The sequence below is a fragment of the Zootoca vivipara genome, chromosome 7 (genome assembly GCF_965207765.1).
Source record: "Zootoca vivipara chromosome 7, rZooViv2.hap1.1, whole genome shotgun sequence".
In the NCBI taxonomy this organism is placed as follows: Eukaryota; Metazoa; Chordata; class Lepidosauria; order Squamata; family Lacertidae; genus Zootoca; species Zootoca vivipara.
In genome coordinates, this window is record NC_142590.1 from 56,490,830 (window position 1) to 56,516,044 (window position 25,215).

Consider the following 25,215-nt stretch of genomic DNA (forward strand, 5'->3'; position numbering starts at 1 on the left):
CTAAAAAAAATATATCCTTCCAGTAGCACCTTAGAGACCAACTAAGTTTGTTATTGGTATGAGATACAGTATCTGAAGAAGTGTGCATGCACACAAAAGCTCATACCAATGACTGACAAAGTTGGTCTCTAAGGTGCTACTGGAAGGATTTTTTAATTTTTGTTTCAACTACGTCAGAGCAACACAGCTCCCTACCTGTAACTAAAAGTTCCTCTAGAAACAGAATTTTCAAAGACTCATAATCTAATCTCTAGAAACTTGCTATAACATGAAATAATAATAGCAAACCAGTGATATTTTAGGGAGCCAGCTAGTACCGTAGGCGCGGCCCATTACTTACACCATAGGAGCCTACACAACACAAAACACTGTTGCTGTATGTAGATTTTATTTGTGGTTTTTTTTCTTATATTTTGGAGATGTACACCATGGTGTTTTTTTCTTTAATTTTTTTGGCGGCCCCCAAGAGAGTGGGGCCCTAAACTATAGCTTGTTTAGCTTATACGTAAATCCGGCACTGACTGGCGGCGCAGAGGTGAGGAAAGTGAAGGAGGATTCGGCACAGCCGGCGCCTGATTCCTCCCGCCAGCTGCTACGGGGAGGGCCGAGAAGACTGGTGTGTGTACCTTTAAGAGAAAAGGAAAGCAGGAAGTCGCTCTGGGGCAACCAGAGGAGCCGCAAACTGACTGGGTCGCCTGCGCGGAGCTTGCACGGGGTCTCGCTGAACAAGTCACCAAGCCTGCCAGTCCCTCGGAGGGGAGTTGAGCTGTGTGATCTCTAGAGAGGACCGACTGTCCGATTTCAGGTAGGATCCTTTGCTCGCATATACCTGTGAAGATCGGCAACCGAGCTGCTTGATTGATTACTTCCTTGCGTCCGGCTTAATTGGCAGTTGTTGGAGATGAACGGTGCCTGTACACTTGCTTCCTGTAGGGTGCAATTCCTATCCTATTTTTGGTGTGTTTGTTCCTGCCTGCAATGCCGTGTTTGAATTGCCTTGACATGTTTTTGTTTTTTTTTTAACTTTCTGCAAGGCATGCAAGGAACGCGTATAAGGGCTAGAGAGATGCAAAGGTGGAGTGTATATTTTCGTGGAAGCATGCTTTATAAGGAAACATTTGCTGTATTTCTTTAATGAGCCCCAGAGGCACTTCTGAGACTTTTTCACAGGGGATGCAGCAACTGTTCATTTAATTTTGACACCCTATTTATTTTATTTACTAAATCGATGCCCTGAACACCTATATAATGGATATTAGCATCACAGCATTAACGCCACAGCCTCAATATCTTTTAAGACTGTGATGTCCTCTCAAGAGTGGAGTCTGGGTGCTTCCATTTAATCAAAGGTGCTAATGCACTTTTAACATGACCGCATCTATTTGAGGTACATTACATGCTAATATAAACATGTCTTCTTGTCATGCCTTCATAAGGAGTGCTAAACGGTGTTCTTACCATAGCTAGCAAAACGGCCCTTTTGAAACAGTGGTATCTGCTGTTTCCTTCTGTGCTCAGGGGAATAAAACAGCCAATATATCAGAAAGCCTGGTGGATTCAGTTTCTACTTGCCATAGTACAGTACAGAAATTAGGGGATTTTTTTAAAAAAGGAAATTGGTCAATGTTCAGGGAACTTTCCTCTCCCCCTGTGTATGCTGTATGTTTTGGGAATGACTCCACAGAGGATATGCTACAATCAACACTAAAACATTGTGCCTTACTAGAATAGCAGGGATACTAGAACTTTTGTTAAGAGGTGTGTATGTTTTGGCCCATTCATGTGGTGTGAAGGTGGCTGCCAAGGTTGTGAGTTCTTCACATTGGTTGACATTTTATTTGCAGCCAGCATTCCTATAGCTTACTAGGCTAAGGTGGAATTGATATGGCCAGGGGTCACCAATGGCGGAGAGAACACTGTTGAGATCTGCCTTTGTTTCATGCTGGACAAGAAATTGTGTGCAATTGATATAAAATGGATGAACATAGTTTTGGATTGAATTTTTAAATTAATTACCCTTGAGCATGTACAGGAGTGTGCCACATACTGATGGACATGAAGGATGGGGCTTTCCAAGGTTACTTCATGCATTATATGCAATATCTCTTAGGCCTGGCAATTGTTCAGAGATCACATTCCTTGAGCTCCTCCTAACATGGGACCAAATCCTGATGTGGCTGCACTTTTGCTAAAAATACACAACCGAACATAATAGGTCAGCGCCAGCAATTCTGACAGCTGAGTGTGTGTGTGTAGGCAGAACATAGCAGTATAGAGAATATGGGGAACTGCCTTATACAGTGGTACCTCTGGTTAAGAACTTAATTCGTTCCGGAGGTCCGTTCTTAACCTGAAACTGTTCTTAACCTGAGGTACCACTTTAGCTAATGGGGCCTCCTGCCGCCGCTGCCGCGCCGCTGGAGCACGATTTCTGTTCTCATCCTGAAGCAAAGTTCTTAACTTGAGGTACTACTGGTATTTCTGGGTTAGCGGAGTTTGTAACCTGAAGCGTTTGTAACCCGAGGTACCACTGTACACTGGTGCCTCACTAGACGAATTTAATTCGTTCCACGGGTCTATTCTTATAACGAAAAATTTGTCTAGCGAATCCCATAGGAATGCATTGAATTTTTTTTTTTTAAAAAATTGCCCATAGGAACGCATTAATTGAATTTCAATGCATCCCTATGGGAAACCGCGATTCACTAGACGAATTTTTTGTAAAACCAATTTGTCTAGCGAGGCAACCTCCGCTAGAAAAATCCTTTCTTTAAGTGAAAATTTTGTCTTACGGGGCGTTTGTTAAGCGAGGCACCACTGTACAGTACTGAGGTAGGCAGCTGGTTCATTTAGCACTGTTTTGCATACATTGACAGTGACTCTTTAGGGATATAGGCAAAAGTCTTTCCTTGTCCTACCTGGAGATGCTATAAAACTAAGCTAAGGCTCTTGCCCAAAAGAACTAATATTTATTTATTTATTTAAATTTGATTTATGTCTCACCCTTCATCATAAGATCTCCCTGGGTGGTTCACAGAATAAAATGTGGGATAAAAACAAGTAAGTAATTAAAAACAAAACAGCAATACGATAACCCCCCTTTCCACAGACACGTTTAAAAGGCTGTAGAATGGCAATCAGCCAAAGGCCTGGTTGAAGAGGAACTGGTGCCTGGTGCCTAAATTTATTAGATTTCGATATAAATATATAAAAATACATGAAAGCCTCGGATCATTCAGGAATTCTACTAAATGCTGTAGTACCGTAGAATGGCTGAAAGTGGTGCTGATATAGAAAAGGAGGTGCCAAGTATACTTTTGGCTCCAGATTTGCATTATCACCAGACTGATGTTCTCTAGGCATCACCTTACAACAGTTCATGCTTTGTTTCTAGCCGCAATGCAGATCTGGATGCAAATGTATACTAGATTTCCAAATGAGATTATTCTAATAAGCATTCAGCCCTGTATCTTAAGGGTTAGCTTAAGGTGCTTAGCTATTTAAAATAAAAAGTAGAAAATGGCCACAAGAGATACTACTGTCTTTGATGAGGAACTAGTGAGATAAAATCTTAATCATAGCCAACTGTTGCTGCAACATGGAATTTCATTATTCTTTATGCAAGAAGCCGAGCATTTCCTCTTTCACCTGCTGTTTTGCAATCCTTTTGCTTTCTGAACTAACATTAGGGTTAGGGTGGCTCTACCTCGCTGGAAGGATTTTGAATGGTATTTTAATCCTGTGCCCTGACCATTTTTGCTTACTGCTCCAGGTGGTTTCCTATCCCACCTCAGACTTCCTTGCATTCAGAGTCTCTCCTGGAAACGGGACTTGGATTTCCCAACATCATTTTGCATAAGTGAGAGGAGAAATTGCTCAGTTGATGGAAAACCTGACCAGCTTGTTTCCTGTCTGCTGGTGACATTTGCTGCCTGCTTCCATCTACCTTGCAGCGCGTAAGCAAACCACTGCCTTTCTGGCCATGCAAAGCACGCTGAACTACCTGTGGAAAACGGATGATGTGCTGGGTCAAGGTGCCACAGCCAGTGTGTACAAGGCCCGTAACAAGGTGAGGAGGCTATATATATATTTATATATAACTAGGATGCCCTGTGAGTGTGGTGTTCAATTAATTTTATTACTTGTTTTACGCTTCACAAAGTAATTGCACAACATAAAACTGAGGCATAACGGTAAAACGAGTCTTAGAGCTGGAACATAACATAATTGTTATTTTCACCTGCTCACTATTTATCCCCCTCCTCCTTGTTCCTTTTCCTTTGGATGACAAGCTTTATCTGCTCTTTTGCTTTTTATCTTCTTCTAGGTCTTTTATTGCATTTTTATTATTTCTGAGCACCTTGGGTGCTATATGGAGGAACAAACGATATAAATGGAATCTGTATCTGTATTGTATTTGAATCTGCGTTTTTTAAATTGTTAATCACTTCAGAATATTCTACAGAGAATATTCTACAGAGCAAATGAAATAGCTGGAACTCATGGGAATAAGTAAACTAAATATGGTGACTTGTCTGCTGCATGTTTTGGAGATGTGCCTCTCTCCTCTTTCATGTTTACATGCTGCAGGGTCATATACGGTAGAATGAATAAAGGTTCCTGAAACCCTCCCCTTTGTTTCCTCCCCGCCTCCGCCCCCCCAGAAATCAGGAGAACTGGTTGCTGTGAAAGTCTTCAACAATGCCAGTTACATGAGACCTCAGGAGGTGCAGATAAGGGAGTTTGAAGTGCTGAGGAAGTTAAACCACCAGAACATTGTCAAGCTTTTTGCCGTGGAAGAGATTGTAAGTTGTGGTTTTCACTCTCAAACAAAGGCTGATATATGTGTTATGGGTGGTGTGATAACGGTGGCATTGTGTAACACCCCACTAAAACGTATCTTAACTGAACACTGTGTATATCAGGCACCCCCAAACTGCGGCCCTGCAGATGTTTTGGCCTACAACTCCTATGATCCTTAGCTAACAGGACCAGTGGTCAGGGATGATGGGAATTGTAGTCCAAAACATCTGGAGGGCCGAAGTTTGGGGATGCCTGGTGTATATGTTCTCCCCTCCATACATAGCGTACTGTTACTTTAGCCTTGCCTGAACAGCACTTCTGTTTATCTGGTCACTTGTTTATACTAAATCTGCACGTGGAGTTATTTGTTATTTTTGGCAATGGCACACCAGCATGTTGGACAACATTGCCTTCTTCGGCACAGCATTCAGATCAGAGGTAGGCAGTGTGGTGCCCTCCATATGCACTTGGACTGCAGCTCCAACCTGCTCCAGCCCACATGACCTGTAAGTCCAGCTTGATGGGAGTTAGGAGTCCAACTTTGTCTGGAGGACACTACTTGGGTACCCTTGATTTAGGCACTTGCTGACCTGCTAGCCCATCAAAGAATCCCTACTGCTGCCTTAATTTGTGCCAGAGCTCCTTGTCAACATCCATTTTCAATGAAAGAATACGGCCATAGTTCTGTGGTAGAGCATCTGTGTTCAGCAGCTATTTAAACAAAAGGGAAATTCCATGCATGCAGGAAGGTTCTTGGCTAATTTCCTGGCATCTTGAGGTAGGGCTGGGAATCCAGGAATCCTGGAGTGGTGCTGCCAGTCAGAGTAGACAGTATTGAGACGGATGGACTCATGGTCTGACTTGATATAAGGCGGCTTCCTATGTTCCTATTTTACAACATGCCAATGCCTACATCTTTCTGGGAATTTCTTTCCATATCTGTGTACCACAGAATGTTATTAACCTCTCAAAATCCTGAGGTTTGAAAGTGTTTCCAGACAAAGAGAAAAGCAACTTAGGCAAGCGTAGCCAATGTAATACCTGTCAGGTGTTTTAGACCATAACTCACATCAACCTTAAATGCCACATTGGCTACCTCTGAACAAAAAATTTGTCTGATTGAAGCTTTTCCTAAATAATAATAATAATAGGGTCCTCTCAGCTTGTAGAGAGCTAGTAAGACAGTAAGACTCTAGAGTGCTACAGGCAGGGCGGTTTTTTAATTTAACACTTAGGAACACACAGACTTCAATCATACAATTTTTCCTACCTGCATTCTGAAGTGGTATAGTCTCAGGAGAGCTGTACTGCATAGTTTTTTTAAAAATTATTTTTGCCTAAGCACACTTGAGCTTTAAGCACACTGATGAATGGGGGCGGGGAATTCCCCTCATAAGGGAATAGAGGAATGAGTGTTCATAGCCATGAAGGAAGTAGAAAATGCAAACAAGGATAAGAGGCAGTTCCTCTGCCTGCTGGCTTGCATGTAAGACATTGGATTGTGGTGTCCCTGGTTTCCAAGTTTACTGTGCCATTCTATCTTTTGTAATCTCTCCTGAGGACCAGTCTCAGCATATGTTGTTCTTAGGAATGAAAGGCAAAGGTGTCGTTTTTTTAAAAAAATAATATTTTATTAATTTTTTGCATAATAAAAAGAACATACATAAGCAAACATAACATATTTTCCACCTACTTCTGTCCACCCTCCAAGAGCCCTCTCCTCCCACAAGAGGATCCCCCGAAAGATGGGCAATCGACAGTGGTTCATTTTATGATTGAATTTCTCCCCACTCCTCCCTCCCACCCCCAGAGCCCCCCCTGCCACCAAGAGGCTCCAGGTTTGCAGGAGAGACGCAAGTGGGTATCCATCCAACCATCTATCCAATCTTAGTACGCACTCAAAAAAGAGGAGCCAAAAAAGAAAAAAGAAAAAAAAATAGGAAGAAAAAAGAAAGAGATTATTATTAGCTAATCATTTTTCATAAACATTGTTTTTATGTGGGCTTCCCCGATCCCCCCTCTATCTGATTTTCATTTTTGAATCATATTTAACAGTTTTCTTATCATATTCCTCATTCTATTTTTAATCTTTCCAATCTTATATTAATCTGCTATCCATATTCTTTAATAATTCTCTTTTATTCCCATTTCTCACCCCCCTCCTCCCCCGTCCGCCAGAACCCCTCCTGCCACGAGGAATCCCAGAGGACGGAAAGAGGAAGGGAAGTGGATCTTTTTCCAGTTGGATCCCTCCCCCCTCCCCGTCCCCCCCACCCCAGAGGCCCCCCCTGCCACCAGGGGCCCCCAGCCTGGGGACGACCGACAAGAGAGGGAAAGCACCCAACCATCCCAAATCGTCTTGCCAAAACCATTTTTCTAATACTCCCAATTACTATTACATCCTAATTCTACCAAACATACAATCTTGTTCCCTCCCTTACCATAATTTTCTTCCAAGGACCTCCTTATATTTTGAATCTCTTTTTTCTTTTACCTTCCCAATCTTTAATTTATCAATTATTCTCAATTTTCCCTCCCCCTCCCCTGATCACGGCTATTCCCTTCCATTCCAACAAGTTCCAAAATCAGCAATCCAGTTTTCAATCCCTTTTTATCCATCCTAGTAAACAGTATATATTCCATCCTCCTTCAACCCTCCCCTTTCTTGACATGTTTTACAACCCCAATGTCTCTGTCCTCCCCCCAGTATTCCCATCTTGTTTGCACATTGTTTTTCTTGTGGGTTTCCTGCCCCTCAAACAGCACTTGTTCCACCCCCTCCAAAGGGGGGGTATTCCAGATCTGAATTTGGTCTTTCTCCTCTTGTATATCCAAATCATCCTCGTCTTCTTTGATTGAATTATGGTTCGATTCATATGTCCTATCATCTTCTTTCACTGTTAATTCACTTATGTCCTGTTTCTGTACATCCTGATTTATTTTTTCCATTTGCTGTTGAATCTTATCCATTCTGATTTTTATTTCCCACAAGAGTCCCATGACTTTTCTCTGGAAACCAGGTGCATAGTCCATTGTTGACATTTTTTCCAGCTCTTCAAGGCCAGAGCAGAACTTGAATAACAGGAAGTGGTCACCAATAATAACTATTCCGATTTCAGCCAACTGGATGCATTGAGTCCATTCCAACTATTATTACCTTGCTTTTTATTTCAATCTGGCTACAACAAATCCGATTTAAACAGTCCAATCTCTACTTTCCCTCAGTTCAGCCTTTTATTCGCTTAAAAGTCTCTAAAAATCCATTCCAATATTTCTTTTATCTCCTCCCCATCCGCTTGCTGTTCTGTCCGGGTTGCCGCTTTCGGGAGGGGGGAGGGGCTTCTCTCTTAAATTTCCACTGTTTGCAGGGGTTTCCAACCTTTATATATACAGCTCTCCCCCTTTGCCCTGCCTCTGGGGGGAGAATCCTCTTTTTTTCGATCCTTGGAATTGTTTAAGCTACAAACTTCCTTTCCCTGGCATCGGGTAATACTCCTTTTACTGCTTCTTCTTTTCATCAGTGGGGGGAGATCGGCTTCCGTTTTTAAATCACACCCCCGTTCCGAATTTGAGATCCATTAAAATTTTTAAGTCCTTTTACTCACGGTTCCTGATCTTTTCAATCCTTCTTTAGAAAGTATCTAGCGCTCTCCGCCTCCGGTTCGGAGCTTCTCTCCGCAAGGGCAACGATCGTGCTCAAAATGGCCCCCACGACTTCAACCCTTCCTGCACCGGCGCTCTTATTAGAGCTTACCGGCGAGCTGGGGAGTCGGAGTTGGGGCTCCGCTGAGCATTTGCCCCAGTGACGCTCGACACTGGGTTCTATGGGGTGCAGTGTCGCTCCCGCTGCTTCCCCCCCCCTCGCGAAGACGGGCTGCCTCGGAGCTCGAAGCAAACCCCACCGGACGGCGCTGGCGCTAGACCGGAAGCCCCCGGCAAAGGTGTCGTTTTGAGTGCTAGCTGCTTTTGTCACCCATCCGGTCTATATTCGCAACGAGCTATTAGTAGACTGGAAAATCTTACCAGTCCAGGGGCATTGAGGCAGCCAAGTGTCTGCGTTGTCACGAATCTGTTTTTAGTGTACATTTAAGGGCTAGTGCAGGCATAGGCAACCTTGGCTCTCCAGATGTTTTGGAACTACAACTCCCCTGACCACTGGCCCTGTTAGCTAGGGATCATGGGAGTTGTAGTTCCAAAAAATCTGGAGAGCCAAGGTTGTCTATGCCTGGGTTAGTGACATGTTGTGTGGAAGCTACGGTACATTCCAGATGCAGCCCATCCCAATTTTTAACAGATCAGTATATGAAGAGTTTATCCTTTCCCTCCCCAGCCATGATCAGGATGAAAAAATCCTACCCTCTGGCACAGCTACCAGGGTTAGAAACTAATGGGAACTTTACATGCCCCCATAGCTTGTGTGTGTGTGTGTGTGTGTGTATGGGATTTTTGTCCTAATCATGTCTAGGAAGAGAAGGAATAAATCTTCCCTGAATTCTCATGAGCTGCGGTGATTCCCCTGCACCTGTAATTAATTGAAGAAAAAACAAGACATTGCTGCATGCTAAATTAGGTCCGGAACTGGACCTAATGGTCAGGGGTCCCTTTACCCTTTACCTTTAAACCCCTGTTATCGGCATGTGTGACAGTTGTGTGAACTACAGTGAATCACGGATGGGATGAGCACAGTTGCACACAGATCCTGCTTGTGGGCTTCCCATGGGCATCCGGTTGGCCAAATGAGGACAGAAATGTTGGACTAGATGGGCCTTTGGCCTCATCCGGCAAGACTGCCCTCATGTTAAATAATATGCAGATTTCCCCCCAAACAGTAGGAATTAACTTGAGAACACTGCTATGACCAAGAGGACTCATTTTCATCCTACGGTGGGAATGTGCTTTGAGATGCTGACCCAAAAGGACTATGGGGCTCAAACCCAGATATATACACAGGGATAATTAACCCTTACTGGTCTTTCTGATTTCAGATCAAGTGCTTATATGGTCTCATCTTCACTTCCTTCTGCACGCTACTTCCATCCTATCATTTGGAAAGGGACTCAAGATACACAGAGATGAAGTGTATCAAATGGGCAGGGACTGGGCTGTGTCTGAGAGTTGCTTACTTGCCCCCATTACTGTACTTTGCTCTCTTCAGTTAGCTCTTTTCTGAATAGAAAAGTTGATTAGCCAGAAACTACATGTGGTGTATAGCTAAAAAAAAATGCACACACCTCCTTTGCTCGCAACTGCTTTTACCTTTTAGGAAAACAGATTAAAGCCCCCATATATTTTTACAAATGAGGTTAAAAGCAGCTTTGTGGATTTTCAGCAGGGGGAAAAAACAGCATAAAGGGAAGGCTTAAGAAGCCCCCTCCCCATTTGGTCTTTATCTTCCTCTTCAGATAACCAGACTCATCAGTTGTGTTGTGTAATCATATGACATGTATTAGTGCCCTTAGTCTTGCAGGGGATTTATGCTAGCTTCCACTGTAGCAGCATGAGATGTCTGGAGCACTAGCACATTCTGTAATTGGGTGCATGCTATCAGGCATATGGTTCAACCCCTATAAGGTGGGATTTCATTTTTGCCCTCAAATTCAAACACAGGAAAGCTGCAAACAGAAGGTGTTGGTAATGGAGTACTGTTCAGGTGGGAGCCTGCTGAGCCTCTTAGAAGACCCAGAAAATGCCTTTGGCTTGTCAGAATCAGAGTTCCTCATAGTGTTGCACTGTGTAGGTAAGTAAGTGTGACTGCTCTGTGGGCCAAGATGAATCTTACATCCTCCACATGACTTTGCACAGCCTTCAACATAATCATAGCTGCCAAGTTTTCCCTTTTCTCGCGAGGAAGCCTATTCAGCATAAGGGAAAATCCCTTTAAAAAAGGGATAACTTGGCAGCTATGAACATAATGCTTCCTGTGTTCCGATACAGTGCCATACTAAATGCGACATAATAGTGTGTTTACTTTTTAAAACATAAGTAGCCAGCATGTGGGCAGCCAAGCAGGATCAGGATCACAGTATGGGAGGGTGGGGGCTTTAAGCCTTTTCCTCTGGCATGGCCCTCATTGCAGTTGCCCCCACCTCACATATGTGCCTAGATAAACTATTCACAAGTGAAATCTGCCATGGTCTGGAAGGATCAGTTCTAATCAGGACCCTGATAGGGACAAATACATAAATCCCCCTCCACCACAAACTGTCCCAATCCAGTTCCAATGCCCCACATGCATTGGTTAATAAACAACTTATAACCATAGATCTAAGCCATGGTTTAGTTTTATGTGTGAACCAGACCATTGTGTATCTTCACGTTACTTTTGTCATGGGAGAAAGCCCAGAGAGACCAGAAAATTCTGATTCCTGTTAGTGCCTTTTAATAGAAGAATGTTCACATCTTCCTTCCTTTTTTAGTTGCTGGCATGAACCATCTCCGTCAGAATGGGGTTGTCCACAGAGATATCAAACCCGGAAACATCATGAGGCTGGTTGGAGACGATAACCAAAATATCTACAAACTGACTGATTTTGGGGCTGCCCGAGAACTAGACGATGACGAAAAGTTTGAATCGGTTTATGGGACGGAAGAATATCTTGTGAGTAAAGTGGAATGCTGGAAATCTTTTTATTAGTAAAAGAAGGCTGAAGATTCCAACTGACAGATCATTTGGGGGGGGGGAGATCCAGAGTGGACATTGCAATCTTCTGTTTCCAGAAGAAGGGAACATTTAGTGGGGGTTACTGTGCTTGGTGCTATTAGGGTGGTTACGTGTGGGTAACCTGCAGAGTAATCCAATGAAGCTGGAGAATAGGTGATTCAGAACAGATGAAAGAAAGTATAGGCTGATTAATAAGCTAAAGAATTTGCTGCCCTAGGATGTGGTGGAGGCTTTAAAATGGGATCAGACAAATTCATGGATAATAAAGCTTTCAATGGCTGCTGGTCATGATGGTTGTATTCTGCCTCCAGGTTAATCAAGCTATTGATTAAATTTGCATAAATCTATATCTGGATGAAATTGATATTTCTGAAGCAAGAAGCACATATTCTTCACTTTAGGTTATTCCCATTTTATAGGCATTCCTCTTTTTTGGGATAGAAAGGAGAATACAGTATATTTTTAAAAGATGGTGCTTTCCATCTCCTGCTTTTAGACGTAATATTATTTAAAAATATATTTGCGTGTTTAGACCTTTAAACCTCCCCCTTAAATAAATTCAGACAAGAAAGACTCAAATTTTGGTTTAGTTTTTGGCATAATTTAGGCCACAACTTTATTGATTACAGCAAGTGAGTGGTTGCATAGGCTCTGGTTCGACTAGCTCCCTGCACCCTTGCAGGTAGTGTTGACCCAGGGCACCAGCATAGGTCAGCCTAGGGTGAACACCTGGAATGGTGGAAAGTCGGGGACATGCTATGTCCACCACCCAGATATCCCCCTGGACTCAGGCACGGGCACAACCCCCTCTCAGGGGTTGACCAAACCATTGAGTCCCTGGGTTCCTTTAACGGAATACCCTTCACATAGGGATGGTGAGAGCGTTCCCCCATCCCTATCACCTGAACCAGAGCCTATCCGCAACCTTACAAGTTGTGACGCTTTACTACGCGGCAGGCGAAACCCAAATGGCACCAGCCAATCAGCCAAGTGGGGGAAATTCCTGCTGTGTCCCTGTCCCAATGACAGACGATACACAACGGCATAGCAAGGTCAAGCGCACAAGCCCTAAAAGTAGGGAGAGGTGGGCGGGTGTTCTGATGCACACACCAAAAGAGAAAGCTCTGGGTCATGTGCATAGGTATATATAGGTCTCTCGATCTGTTTAGCCTGCGTCCCATTGGCCTGATAAAACCCTGCATCGAGGGAACTACCAATTGGGTGTTGTGGCTATCCAATCATACCCACCCACAACACAAGGGTTTGGTTGCCAGGTCTCACCACAACACGTGCCCTCTTTAAGGGAGGACCCGATTTTCTAAAAAACTGCTGCTTGTTTTAATGGGAGGTAGGGTTTTTTAGTTCAGTCATTCATCTGTTCTAATCTAACTGATCAACTGAATATTGCAGATCTAATTTTAGCATGCATTACTTATTTTACGTATTCCCTATTTTCATTTGTGGGTTTGAAAAGCTTGAATGGCCTTAATACTCAAGCCGTCTTTCCTTTTTCCTTTTCTTTTACATTATCACTTAAAGCACCCAGACATGTATAAGCGAGCAGTGCTGAAGAAGCCCCAACAGAAGGCTTATGGGGTGACCGTAGATCTTTGGAGTATTGGGGTGACATTTTACCATGCAGCCACAGGCAGCCTCCCATTTATCCCATTTGGGGGACCACGCAGGAACAAGGAAATCATGTATGTATTTCGTATGTTTTCTTGATTTGCCTGCTTTATCTCTTCACGCACTAAAAAGTAGGGTGGGGGTGGGGAGAGAGGAGGGAACACAACACACCCAATTTGATGTTACTTATATCTGTGTAAGGGTTATAATCTCACCATTCTTGCTAACTCCTAAAGATGGGCTGCTTCTTTCAACAGGTACAAAATAACAACTGAGAAACCTACTGGAGCTATAGCAGGAACCCAAGAGCAAGAGAGTGGAACCATCATTTGGACCTATGAGCTTCCAATCACATGCCGGCTTTCTGTGTAAGTACCGGTAGAAAGGGATCGGATAAGCTAATGATCAAGAGTGTTAGAAATTCTGCAGCACAATTTCTTTCTTATCTTAATCCTTACCTGGGAGTAGACAATTTGCATCTGAGAGACTGTGGAACTCTGGCAGGCTTTAAGAACCTCCATCAAATTGCCTAATCCTCATTTAAATACCGTACATGTAAATCAGTCCTTATCACCACCTATCATCAACACCACTTATCCACGAGTTTGTATTTTCAGCTGTAAAAGGCTCCCAGGTAGCTTACATATATCAGTGAAAAGACAGTCCCTGCCAAAAGGCTTACAATCTAAAAGACACAACGCAAAAGGAAAAGAGGTGGGGAGGGAGCATGAAAAACTTCAGCCCAGGCACTACTGGTAGTTCTTAGTTGCAAAATTATGCACTGTATGGAAAAAGTTACTTCCCTTTGTCTGTCCTGAATCCATTGCCACTTTCATTGGTTGACCCCAAGTTTGGATGCCTATGAGAGATGAATAAATATTTCTGTCTATTCCCTTACTCCATACCAGAGGCAGGCATAGGCATGGTTGGTTGCTACATGCCCTTGGTTGATGTCTATTCCTTACCAGTAACATTTGAACTGAATATCCCATAGAGTTGCTAGGATCATGTGGATTCCACTTAACCCAGCATCCCCCTACTCAGTTGTGTCCACCATGTACGACTGTGTATAGTACATAGGTCAAGAGTATGGAACTTTCTTTTTTTGCTCTTGAGGGTTGTATTCCTGTGAAGCATGACATCTTGTCAGTAATTGAATGTGAATGGGTTTTTGTTTGGGATTTTTTCCCATTGGAAACATATCCCACCAGGCAGGGATACTATTAAAACAGAAGTTGGGCCTTCTGTTTTAGCAGTTTCTGGCCACATTAGTTAAGAGCAATCTGATCAGGCAGACTTAATAACAACACCCTCTTTTCATGCCAGCACTTTGACAGACAGCCATTGTGGGGGGTAGAGCTTGATTGTCTCTGCAAGACTGGCTGCTTTGGCCACCTCGCCAGCTGCTCTGGCTTACAGCATCCCTCTGTTCTCAGACGAGGAGACTCTTTAGGGAAGGGGGCTTATTTTTACTCATCAGGCTGGTTTGAATGAGGGAGCAAAGAAAGCTTCTTGAGTGGTTTCAGGAAGAAGAAAGAGTGTGACTCAGGCAAGAGGGAGGCTGCAGCACAGAAAACCAACTGGAGCTCTGGAAGCATCTTTAAGATGCAAGGGGCCCTTCGTAGAAATCTGATGAGGGAAAGTATCTATTGTGGTATTAATGCCGTGAATCTCTCTACCTATGCTCAAACTGAATCTTTGTAAATAAACACAAATATTACTAAATGCCAGAAGGGTCCTGTGCCCTTCTTCCAAAGGAAACTGATTCACACTGGAAGAACGTCTCACTGCTTGGAAAATTGGGGTCAGCAGTAACACCTGGGTTTTCTCCTCTACTCCTTACAGTGGACTGAAGAGGCAGCTTGTCCCCATCCTTGCAAGCATCCTAGAGGCTAACCAAGAGGAGTGCTGGGGCTTTGATCAGTTTTTTGCTGAAACCAATGACATCTTGCATAGAAAGATAATCCACGTCTTTTCTTTGTCGCAAGCTACCATGCACAAGATCTACATCCACTCCTACAACACGTAAGGATTGTTGCCTTGGGCAGAGAAAGGAGTAGAATCCAAGTGCCCTAATCTAATGCTCAGGCCAGAGTTTTACTACAGGTTGGCAAATTAGCTATAAAATAGTTGAGAAAGCTTAAGTTGCATATACCGTAAATAACAATATCCAGAACTCAGGATTGCTGTTGTGGCAGCACTCTGCATTCTAGAGGTGGAAAGATGAGTTCTGGGTTTTTGAATATTGGAGATAAAGTATTTGGTTAAATGAATAGCTAATGTGCATTGCATATTAGGCACTAGGTGTTTTGGAATTGCTATATAAAAAATAGCTGTTTCCTCCTTAAATTGCTGTTTCCTCCTAGTTTCTGACAAGATCAGAATATTCAACTGCCTATTTTTTTTATGAATGACTATTGATTGAGAACCAATTAATTCTGCATGGCTGACTTCACTTCTAGGAAGCAGTAGGTGGGTCACAGTCATGTTCACCTGAGTGACTAATGATATGATGGCTGCCTTAGGGAGAGTAGTCATCTAGAAGAATAGTAATCTACGGTAGAATATATGAAATAGGTTAAGGCAGAAAGCCTGAATGATCCTGCATCAATTTAAGTAGGTCTAATAAAATATCATATTATTATTGATGATGATGATGACTATTATCATCATCACCATCCACTACCATCAAGGGTTTTTGCTTTGCCTGGTGTTCAGAAGAGACCAGCAGGCACTTTCTCTTGAAATGTCAGTGTTCTGGGAGGAAGAGTTGCTCTGTAACTATTCTTTTTATCTTTGTTTTGAACATTTTATCCTGCATTTCTGTTAAAATAATCACGGTGACTTGGGAGACTAGTATGGGCATCTGGTGTGATCCTTAAGTAAGTCTCTGTGGTCCCTATTTGACAATATTTGGCAGGGGATAGAGTGTCATTTCATTCCCTACATCAGGTATTTTTAACCCAGTTTTGAACATTCGCATTCACCTGAGTGCCTACCGTACTATAATAGGTACATTTTGAATAATTTATTGAATGTGAGAACAAAGCTGGCTTGGCCAGCTTTCCTTGGCCCAGTATACCCGAAGGAGCATCTCCACCCCCATCGTTCTGCCCAGACACTGAGGTCCAGCTACAGGGAACCAGGCAGAGGGCCTTCTCGGTAGTGGCACCCGCCCTGTGGAATGCCCTCCCATCAGATGTCAAAGAGATAAACAACTACCTGACATTTAGAAGACATCTGAAGGCAGCCCTGTTTAGGGAAGTTTTAAATGTGTGACATTTTAATGTCTTTTTAATATTTGTTGGAAGCCGCCCAGAGTGGCTGAGGAAACCCAGCCAGATGGGCGGGGTACAAATAATAAGTTGTTGTTGTTGTTTGTTGTTGTTGTTGTTGTTGTTTGTTGTTACTACTACTACTATTATTCCTGGGGAAGGAATTCTAGAGAGGCTACTACTGCCTGTCTTGGATAAAGAAGGGGTGCTGGTTCATTGTAAATGAAAACAATGATCCTTTATCCCTCTGCTTTGTGTTCTTCAGAGCCCCCATATTTTTAGAAGATGTCTTCAGGCAAACAAATATACCTCCCCATCACCAGGAGTATTTCTTTGAGGGTTACCCCTATGAACTGGAGCCTAACTTGCAAGCGCATCGTTTCCCCAAAACCACTGAAACCTGCCCTCTTATCATGCTGAGCACAGAACTTCAGGATCCAGTGATGCTGAGATACAGAGATCGTGAGTTTGTGTAGTTTTCATGCATGTAATCTCTTTGCTTACTATGATTCTGCATTCAAAGCTAGGTCTATACTCATTTTACTCCATACAAAATTGACACCATAGTCCTGTTTATATGGAAAACAGATATAACCCAGGAAGTTCCCTGCTCTGTCGCAGACTGGAGTTCATAATCACCATACATAGCCATATTTATGGATTGCATTTTTTGGTCACTAGATGTCAGTGTAGCTCCACAGCTGCAGAGCGACAGCATTTCTTTCCTAATGGGTGCACATTTTGCCTAATTTTCACTATGGTTTCTCTTGCAGCAGTGCCTTTTCCTTGATATGGAATGTGGGGAAAGCTTGTGCTTTGATTTTTTTTATTTTGTTTTTGTGTTTCAGCTGCTTTGGAGTTCCCAAAATTCCCCCCAAAAGTTGATGTCGTTGCAGATTGCAGCACAGCAAAGGTATACCTTGCTTTCAAGCTTAGGAAGACTATGGGCAATTTGGAAGGGCTGTTCCCTGTCTGTTTCTCACCCAGGCAATACAGGAATTGAAGGCTTATGGCTGGCATCCAGGTCCATGTGCTCTGATATCCAGGAATGGCTGGGAAAAGGAGTAGACCGGGCTTCCTCAACCTCAGCCCTCCATGTGTTTTTGGCCTACAACTCCCATGATCCCTAGCTAGCAGGACCAGTGGTCAGGGATGATGGGAATTTTAGTCTCAAAACATCTGGAGGGCTGAGGAAGCCTGGAGTAGATTATTCAGCACACCCCTCTTTTTCTATCATCTAAATCTGTGGTCAGAGAGAGATGAACCACTCCAGCCTAAGCCCCAGGTGATTCAAGTGATGGGAAGGAGGAGAGAGAGAGAAACATTGCCCAAACCATTCCAGCTCCTTATCCAGCTGCATCCCTTTTGATTCCGGGGGCTGACTGCAGCTTAAAAGGATAAGCAACCTGCTGGATCATGCCCAAAGTGTCGCTCATGAAATTGTTTGCAACTGTAATAGATGGCAAGGAAGGCTGCAACCTTCACCTGTGTCACTTAGCAGATATATATCTGTACTTGGAGCTTCCATTGAGTGATATCCACTGATATGCAGACCTTTCAGAACCATCTAAACTAGACTCCAACCTCACTGTCTTTGGAACATGTGCATCAGAATGCTTCCTCCCCACAGCTAATTTGCACTATAAAAAATATCTCTGCTTCAGACAGTGACTCTTAAGCCTTGATCTCACTGAACAAGGCATTTCTTTGCTGTTATGAAAATGGAGCAAAATATCTCACTGGAAATTGCACTGAAAAAAGGTTTTGTTTTCGGGGTTGTTGTTGTTTTTGCTTTGGCGGCTTCGTTAAACAAAAACATATACGGTATTTACATTAATATTAAAATGCTGTGGAATGCAAGTGTGTGGAAATGCGACACCCATCCACTATGTAGCAAAATCGTTAATGGATGTTAAAACTCAAAAGAGCATGATCCAGATCCCCCTCCCATGATGATGGAAACTGGAGTGTAACTGTGAGGGACAGGGGATATCGCGAAGTCCCTCCCCTCCTGAGTTCAAGCCAATCACCGAGCACAGGGGAAAGCAGAGAGAGTTCCGATTCCAGTAGGGAAGCAGGAAGTCGGGTCCGAGGCTCAGGCAAGGTAGAGGAGCCAGGGTCCCAGGCGGGACAGGAAGGGGCGAATAAGGGAGGGAGACCCATCCCCCCAACGCCAGAACTACGCAGAAAGAGGAGGGGAAAGAGGATGGGTCTGCCAAAGCTTTTGTGTTGGAGAAAGACGCGCCAAAAGCCATTAGGAGGTTCTGAAACCGACTGATCACATCACTCCGTGTAAATAGCAATGACTTTAGCACTGTAAATACGCAGCACCAATAAAAGAATAAAATGCAGAGCTGCGTAGCGTCGTTACTCTGAAGTAGTCCGCTCCGGCCACTGTGACAGCAACCTCCTAATCCTTTTTGGGCTACTTTGGAGTTGCCGGGATGAGCGTGTCAGAGGCGGAGAAATGGCGGCAGATCGCGGAGCAAGCCCAGCAAGAACTGCAGCAGCTGTCGCTGCAGGCGCAGGGGGAATTGAAGGCAGCTAAAGAAGAGACTAGGAAGGTCCAGGACGACCGGCTACAACTTGCGGAACAGGTGAGAGCGCTACAGGAAAGAGAGCAGGAATTAAGGGCGGTGGCGGTAGACCTCCAAAACAAGCTGGATGCAGAGAAAAACAAGGCGGGAGGGGCACCCCAAGTCCAAGTGCTGCCAGGAAGGAGAGCCGGGACCCTAGTAAGCAAGTTCAATGGAGACCCGAGGGAATATCAGGGCTTTGAGACTGAGATTGTGTATGCTCTTGAGCTGCACCACGCTGAGTTCCCTGATGATGAGCACAGGGTAGCGTTTATTGTGGAGCACCTTACCGGGGCAGCCAGGGAGTGGCTAAGACCGTTAATCGCAACAAAGAATCCTTGCATGAAGAATGTCAAACTATTTCTAGAAGGTTTGAAAACGATGTATTCGTCCGATAGTCATATGGACCAGACTAAGGAGGAACTTCATAATTTACGCCAAGGAAATATGACAGTTCGCGCGTATTGGGCGAAATTCACCATGCTGGTGCACAGATTGGGGTGGGAACTCGAGTCACCCCCAATGCAAGCGACGTTCTACTTGGGGGTGCATGAGGAGGTGAAGGATGAGCTCTCAAGAGGTCCAAAGCCCAGTAATATGGATCAGCTGAGCAAAGCGGCTCTGGCGGTGGGGGTGAGACAGGAATCCCGGTGGAGCGACAAGCAAGCAACGCGCGCAAAGCGGGCTTGGTTCCCACGGTCGCAGGAGAAGCCACTCCCCCAACAACCCTTTCAAGCCACGCCTGGGGCCAGTCAGGACCAGGAACCCATGCAGATTGATAGCGCGCGCGCGCGCGGGCTTTTCAAACCCCAGCGGCGCCAAGACGCAAGGAGGGAAGGGGCGGGAATTGCTTTCTCTGCAACTCCCCCCAGCATCTCGTCAGAGACTGCCCACATCGCAGGGAGTGGCAAGGAAAGGCGGGAACGGTTGTGCCCTCCCCCACTGACGCAGCACCACAGCAGGGAAACGGGAAAGCCTGGCTGCAGGAGACAAGGGGCAGCAGCCAGGCACAGTCAGCAGACAACAGCCCCAGCCCACCCACCCGCACAGAGAGGAGCAGAGCCAGCCCACCCCTCCCAGAGCAGGAGTGGTTCTAGAAGTGACGCTCACGCTCCCAAATGGCTATCCCCTGACGGTCCTCGCCCTAATTGACAGTGGTGCCTCAGCGAACTTCTTCTCGAGAAACTTTGCAGAAGAGCACCAGATCCAGCTTCTGCAGCTGGATTTTCCTCTGCACGTGGCAACCATTGACGGCAGAGAGCTGCTGGGAGGGGCCATCACTCATCAAACCCCCCCCATGAGAATGACGGTGGGGAGGCACTCAGAGACACTGGCATTCAACGTCACCACCACCTCAGACCCCCCCATCGTCTTGGGCATGAGCTGGCTGGCGCGCCACGACCCCTCCATCAGTTGGCACCAGAGATGCATCACTTTTGGATCGGACTTTTGCCTGGAACATTGCATGCAGCACCAACCAGGGGAGGGGCCTCCCATAGCCACGGTGGCCACCATGCACGTCAAAGGGGGTGAGGCGATACCCAAGCCGTACTGGGACCTGCAGGAGGTCTTCAGCGAAGCGGAGTCCGACCACCTACCCCCACACAGGCCTTTTGACTGCCAGATCAACCTGGTGCCAGGGGCAACTATACCCCCAGCCAAGCTGTACGCCATGTCAGACCAGGAACTGGAGGATCTGCGCGCTTTCATCGACAAGAACCTCAAGCGGGGGTTCATCAGAGAAAGCAAGGCAGCAGGGGGCAGCCCGGTCTTCTGGGTGGACAAGAAAGACACGCAACAGCGCCGTCTTGTGGTGGATTTTAGACGACTGAATTCAGTGACAGAGCCAGTGGCTTTCCCCATGCCCAGAGTGGATGATCTCCTGACAGCGGCACGCAGGGGCAAGATTTTCACCAAGCTAGACCTGAGGGGGGCGTACAACTTGATCAGGATCCGGGAAGGCGATGAATGGAAAACCACGATGTTCACGCCTCTGGGCTCCTTTGAATATCTCGTGATGCCCTTCGGGTTGCAAGGGGGCTCAGCATGCTTCCAGGCCTTCATGCACCACGTCCTGGGGTCCCTCCTTTTCAGGAAATGCTTGGTCTTCCTGGATGACATCCTTATCTACTCCGATGACCCAGTGCAGCATGTGAAGGATGTCAGGGAGGTGTTGCAGCGCCTGAAGGAGAACCACCTGTATGTGAAGCTGGAGAAGTGCAAGTTTCACACCAAGGAGGTGGACTTCCTAGGCTACAAGCTGTCAGACAAGGGGCTGGCGATGGACAAGGACAAGGTGCAGGCCATCCTGGACTGGCACAGCCCCAGGACGCGCAAAGATGCCCAACGCCTGCTAGGCTTCGCCAACTTCTACAGGAAGTTCATCAAGAACTTCTCCCGCGTTACGGCTCCCATCACTGACTGCCTGAGAGGCAAGCAGAAGTTCAGGTGGACACCAGAGGCGCAAGCAGCGTTTGAAAGCCTCAAGAGGGTGTTCGCCTCAGACCAGAACCTGTTCCACGTGGTTCAGGACGCGCCCCTACGCGTGGAGACAGATGCTTCTGATAAAGCTGTGGGCGCCATTTTGTTGCAACTGGACGCCAACAGAGAGTGGAGACCCTGTGCCTTCTTCTCCAGGAAGTTGACCCAGCCAGAGCGAAACTACACGGTGTTTGATCGGGAACTTCTTGCGATCCACGCTGCGTTCCAGCACTGGAGACACTTCCTGGTGGGCGCCAAGCACCCCATCCAGGTGTGCACAGACCACAAGAACCTGGAGTTCTGGAGAACTGCCAGGGTGCTCAACCAGCGGCAGATACGGTGGGCAGAGTTCTTCTCGAACTTCAACTTCTCCATACACTACATCCCGGGAGAGCAGAATGTCAGGGCGGATGCCCTCTCCCGCAAGCCAGAGTACATGGAGGAGGAGGCGCCACCGGCACCCAGGCACATCTTCCCCCCGTCAGCTTGGTCCTGCGGAGCAGCAGTGGTAAGCGAGGCAGAACTCACAGCACTGACGGCAGCGGATGAATTTGCCAACCGCATCTTCAGAGAACTGAGAAGGGGGGGGGGAGCAGGCAAAAGACTTTGCAGAACGCAGGGGGCTGCTTTTCTACAAGGGTGCACTGTACCTGCCCACCACCCAGCTCAGACGTACGGTCCTCAAGCAGATGCACGACAACCCAACGGCGGGTCATTTTGGGAGGGATAAAACCACTCACCTAGTCATGAGACACTTCTGGTGGCCAGGGGTGCGGGAGGATGTGAGGGATTATGTAAGGGGCTGTGACACCTGCCAGCGGGCAAAGGTGGTCAGAGCGCCACCAGCAGGTTTGCTGGAGCCCTTAGCCACACCGCACAGGCCGTGGGAAGTAGTGTCCATGGACTTCATCACAGACCTGCCCTCATCCAGGGGCAAGACCGCAGTGTTGGTGGTGGTGGACCTCATGTCCAAAATGTGCCACTTTATACCGTGTGCCAGGGCGGTCTCTGCAGAAGAGACAGCCAAACTGTTTGTGGATCACGTATTCAGACTGCATGGATTACCTTTAAGGGTTATTTCGGATCGTGGCCGCCAATTTGTTTCCAGGTTCTGGCGGCGGCTCATGAACCTCCTGCAGGTGGAGGTCAGCTTGTCGACGGCTAGACACCCGCAGACCAATGGACAGGCGGAGAGGGTCAACGCCATTCTGCAGCAGTACCTGAGATGCTACGTCAGCCAGCGGCAAACGGACTGGGTGGATCGCCTGCCACTGGCAGAATTTGCCTACAACAATGCGGTGCACGTCTCCACAGGGGTGTCGCCCTTTAAGGCCAATTACGGGCGTGACCTCAGATCTTTCCCAGAGAGGGAGGAGGAGGAGGAGGAGGAGGGCCCACAGGCTGAGGATTGGGCAGAGGAACTGGAGACGGTGCACCAGCAGCTCAAAGAACACTTGGAGAGAGCCAAGGAAGCGTACAAGAAGGGGGCAGATCGCCACAGGCGACCGGGGGAGGTCATTAGGGTGGGGGACAAAGTGTGGTTGTCCTCGGAGGGCCTTCCCATCAGAGGGCGATGCAAAAAGCTGGCGCCCAGAAGGTTGGGCCCCTTCACGGTCACGCAACAGGTCAACCCGGTGGCATACAGGCTGGCACTGCCAGAGGACATGAGGGTGCACCCTGTGTTTCATAGATCGCTGCTGTCGCCGTACAGGGAAAGCAGCAGGCTCCGAGACAGCGAACAAACCCCTGAGGGAGGGGGGGAGAGGGAAGGCAGGGAGCAACTCAATGAGGCCACGGCCATCCTGGATTCAAGGTGGGGGGTGGGGGGACTGGAGTACCTCATGGCATGGGAGGATGCTCCACCGTCCCAGAATGAATGGGTCCCAGCCACTCAGATACAGGAGGAATTCCTGGTAGAAGAATTTCACGCCCTCTTTCCCCATAGACCCAAGCCCTGGCACATGGAAAGGGAGGGGGAGGGGGAGGAAGCACGGGAGAGCAGTTCACCATGGCGCTGGGAAGCGGAGTTTGAGGAACCAGAGGATGAGGTATGGGTGTCACCGAGATCCACCCAGTCAGAGGAAGGAGCAGATTGGCAGAACATTTTTACCCCCACCAGCTCTGACGCCACGGACTTTTTGGGATTCCCATCCTCCCAGGCGGAAGGGGGGGGCTTGCAGGACTGGGGGGAGGTGTTCACACCAACGGGCTCGGAAAGCACTGAGTTCTTAGGCTTCCAGTCGTCACCGACACCTGGGGGGGACCTGGGGAGGGGTGAAGGAGAGCTTGGGAGGGGGGTGGATGTGAGGGACAGGGGATATCGCGAAGTCCCTCCCCTCCTGAGTTCAAGCCAATCACCGAGCACAGGGGAAAGCAGAGAGAGTTCCGATTCCAGTAGGGAAGCAGGAAGTCGGGTCCGAGGCTCAGGCAAGGTAGAGGAGCCAGGGTCCCAGGCGGGACAGGAAGGGGCGAATAAGGGAGGGAGACCCATCCCCCCAACGCCAGAACTACGCAGAAAGAGGAGGGGAAAGAGGATGGGTCTGCCAAAGCTTTTGTGTTGGAGAAAGACGCGCCAAAAGCCATTAGGAGGTTCTGAAACCGACTGATCACATCACTCCGTGTAAATAGCAATGACTTTAGCACTGTAAATACGCAGCACCAATAAAAGAATAAAATGCAGAGCTGCGTAGCGTCGTTACTCTGAAGTAGTCCGCTCCGGCCACTGTGACAGTAACCATATCTAAAGAGGCACAGGTTAGCCTCCTTTGCTTTAAAGGATAAATATTCTTAGCTCACAAAATCCCCCTTCCCTCATCCTTGCTTCTGCTCCATTTTGGTATCAGTCACCAAACTCAAACAGCTCTGCTCCACTCTTGACTTCAGGCAGGGAGAGGGTGGGTATTTCCTATAATGGCCAGTCTCTTTACTATTCGGCATTCTCCTTCCATCTCCAGCCACAGACTATCTCCTGGTTTCTTGTTGTCTACGTCATCTCCCTCTAAGTGGTAACTTTCTAGAGTATTTTTAGGGTCCAATATTAAAACGGTTTTTTAATATTGTGTTTTAATGTTGTGACGCATCCTGGGATCTTCGTGTGAAGGGTGATTAATTCCTCATCATCTCTGTGTGATCTGGATCATGTCTGTGTATATCTGGGAACTCTGCAAGGTGGCAGCTCTGCAGTATCCAGGGCAGCCATATACACTGTTGCTTTATCCTTTAGGGTGTCCTGACTGCAACTCACCAGACGTTGAGGATATCTCAGTCCTTTCTGCAGTGTCAAGAGCTCATGCTCAGAGGCCTATATTGGGTGAGGTAAGTAAAATGTCTCCTGCTGGTGTGTTGCAAGTGATACAGCAGGGTCTTTTTTGACAGCTGATCAAGGTGCCTTGAGCTTCAGTTCAGGTCACTAATTTCCTCCAGCTTTCCCAAACAGCTTACAGCATGCACATTTATGTGGCTGCCTATAGGCCATATACCACTACTGTATAGCCTATTATAGCGAGTGAGCAAATGTTCACAACTGCTTGCCTAATTTGGGCCATTGTTCTCTGGCTAATAACATGTTTTCATTGTTGTTGTTTTTTTCCTGTTTCTTTTTCCACTCAAGTCTCTTTTGCTTGGCATTCAGAGGAGGGCAACCAAAATGGTCAGAGACCTGGAAACAATGCCTTATGAGGAACGGCTTAGGGAGCTGGGTATGTTTAGCCTGGAGAAGAGAAGGTTAAGAGGTGATATGATAGCCACATTCAAATATATAAAAGGATGTCATATAGAAGAGGGTGAAAGGTTG

At 46.4% G+C, this 25,215-nt stretch overlaps 1 protein-coding gene across 2 annotated transcripts in view; it reads left to right on the forward strand.

Moving 5' to 3' along the window:
* Window positions 1-405: 405 nt before the first annotated feature.
* IKBKE (inhibitor of nuclear factor kappa B kinase subunit epsilon) overlaps window positions 406-25,215 on the forward strand; it is a 50,395-nt gene continuing 25,585 nt past the window's right edge. The window contains exons 1-11 of one of the 2 annotated variants that reach the window (XM_035123119.3): window positions 406-805; window positions 3,773-4,069; window positions 4,665-4,805; window positions 10,411-10,540; window positions 11,220-11,401; window positions 13,004-13,164; window positions 13,348-13,458; window positions 14,936-15,115; window positions 16,631-16,827; window positions 17,214-17,278; window positions 24,646-24,737. In XM_035123119.3, the coding sequence (XP_034979010.2) occupies window positions 3,983-4,069; window positions 4,665-4,805; window positions 10,411-10,540; window positions 11,220-11,401; window positions 13,004-13,164; window positions 13,348-13,458; window positions 14,936-15,115; window positions 16,631-16,827; window positions 17,214-17,278; window positions 24,646-24,737 (1,346 nt within the window). In that variant the 5' untranslated portion in view covers window positions 406-805; window positions 3,773-3,982. The remainder of the gene's footprint in view (window positions 806-3,772; window positions 4,070-4,664; window positions 4,806-10,410; window positions 10,541-11,219; window positions 11,402-13,003; window positions 13,165-13,347; window positions 13,459-14,935; window positions 15,116-16,630; window positions 16,828-17,213; window positions 17,279-24,645; window positions 24,738-25,215) is intronic. The other variant, XM_088674341.1, reaches the window with a different exon arrangement.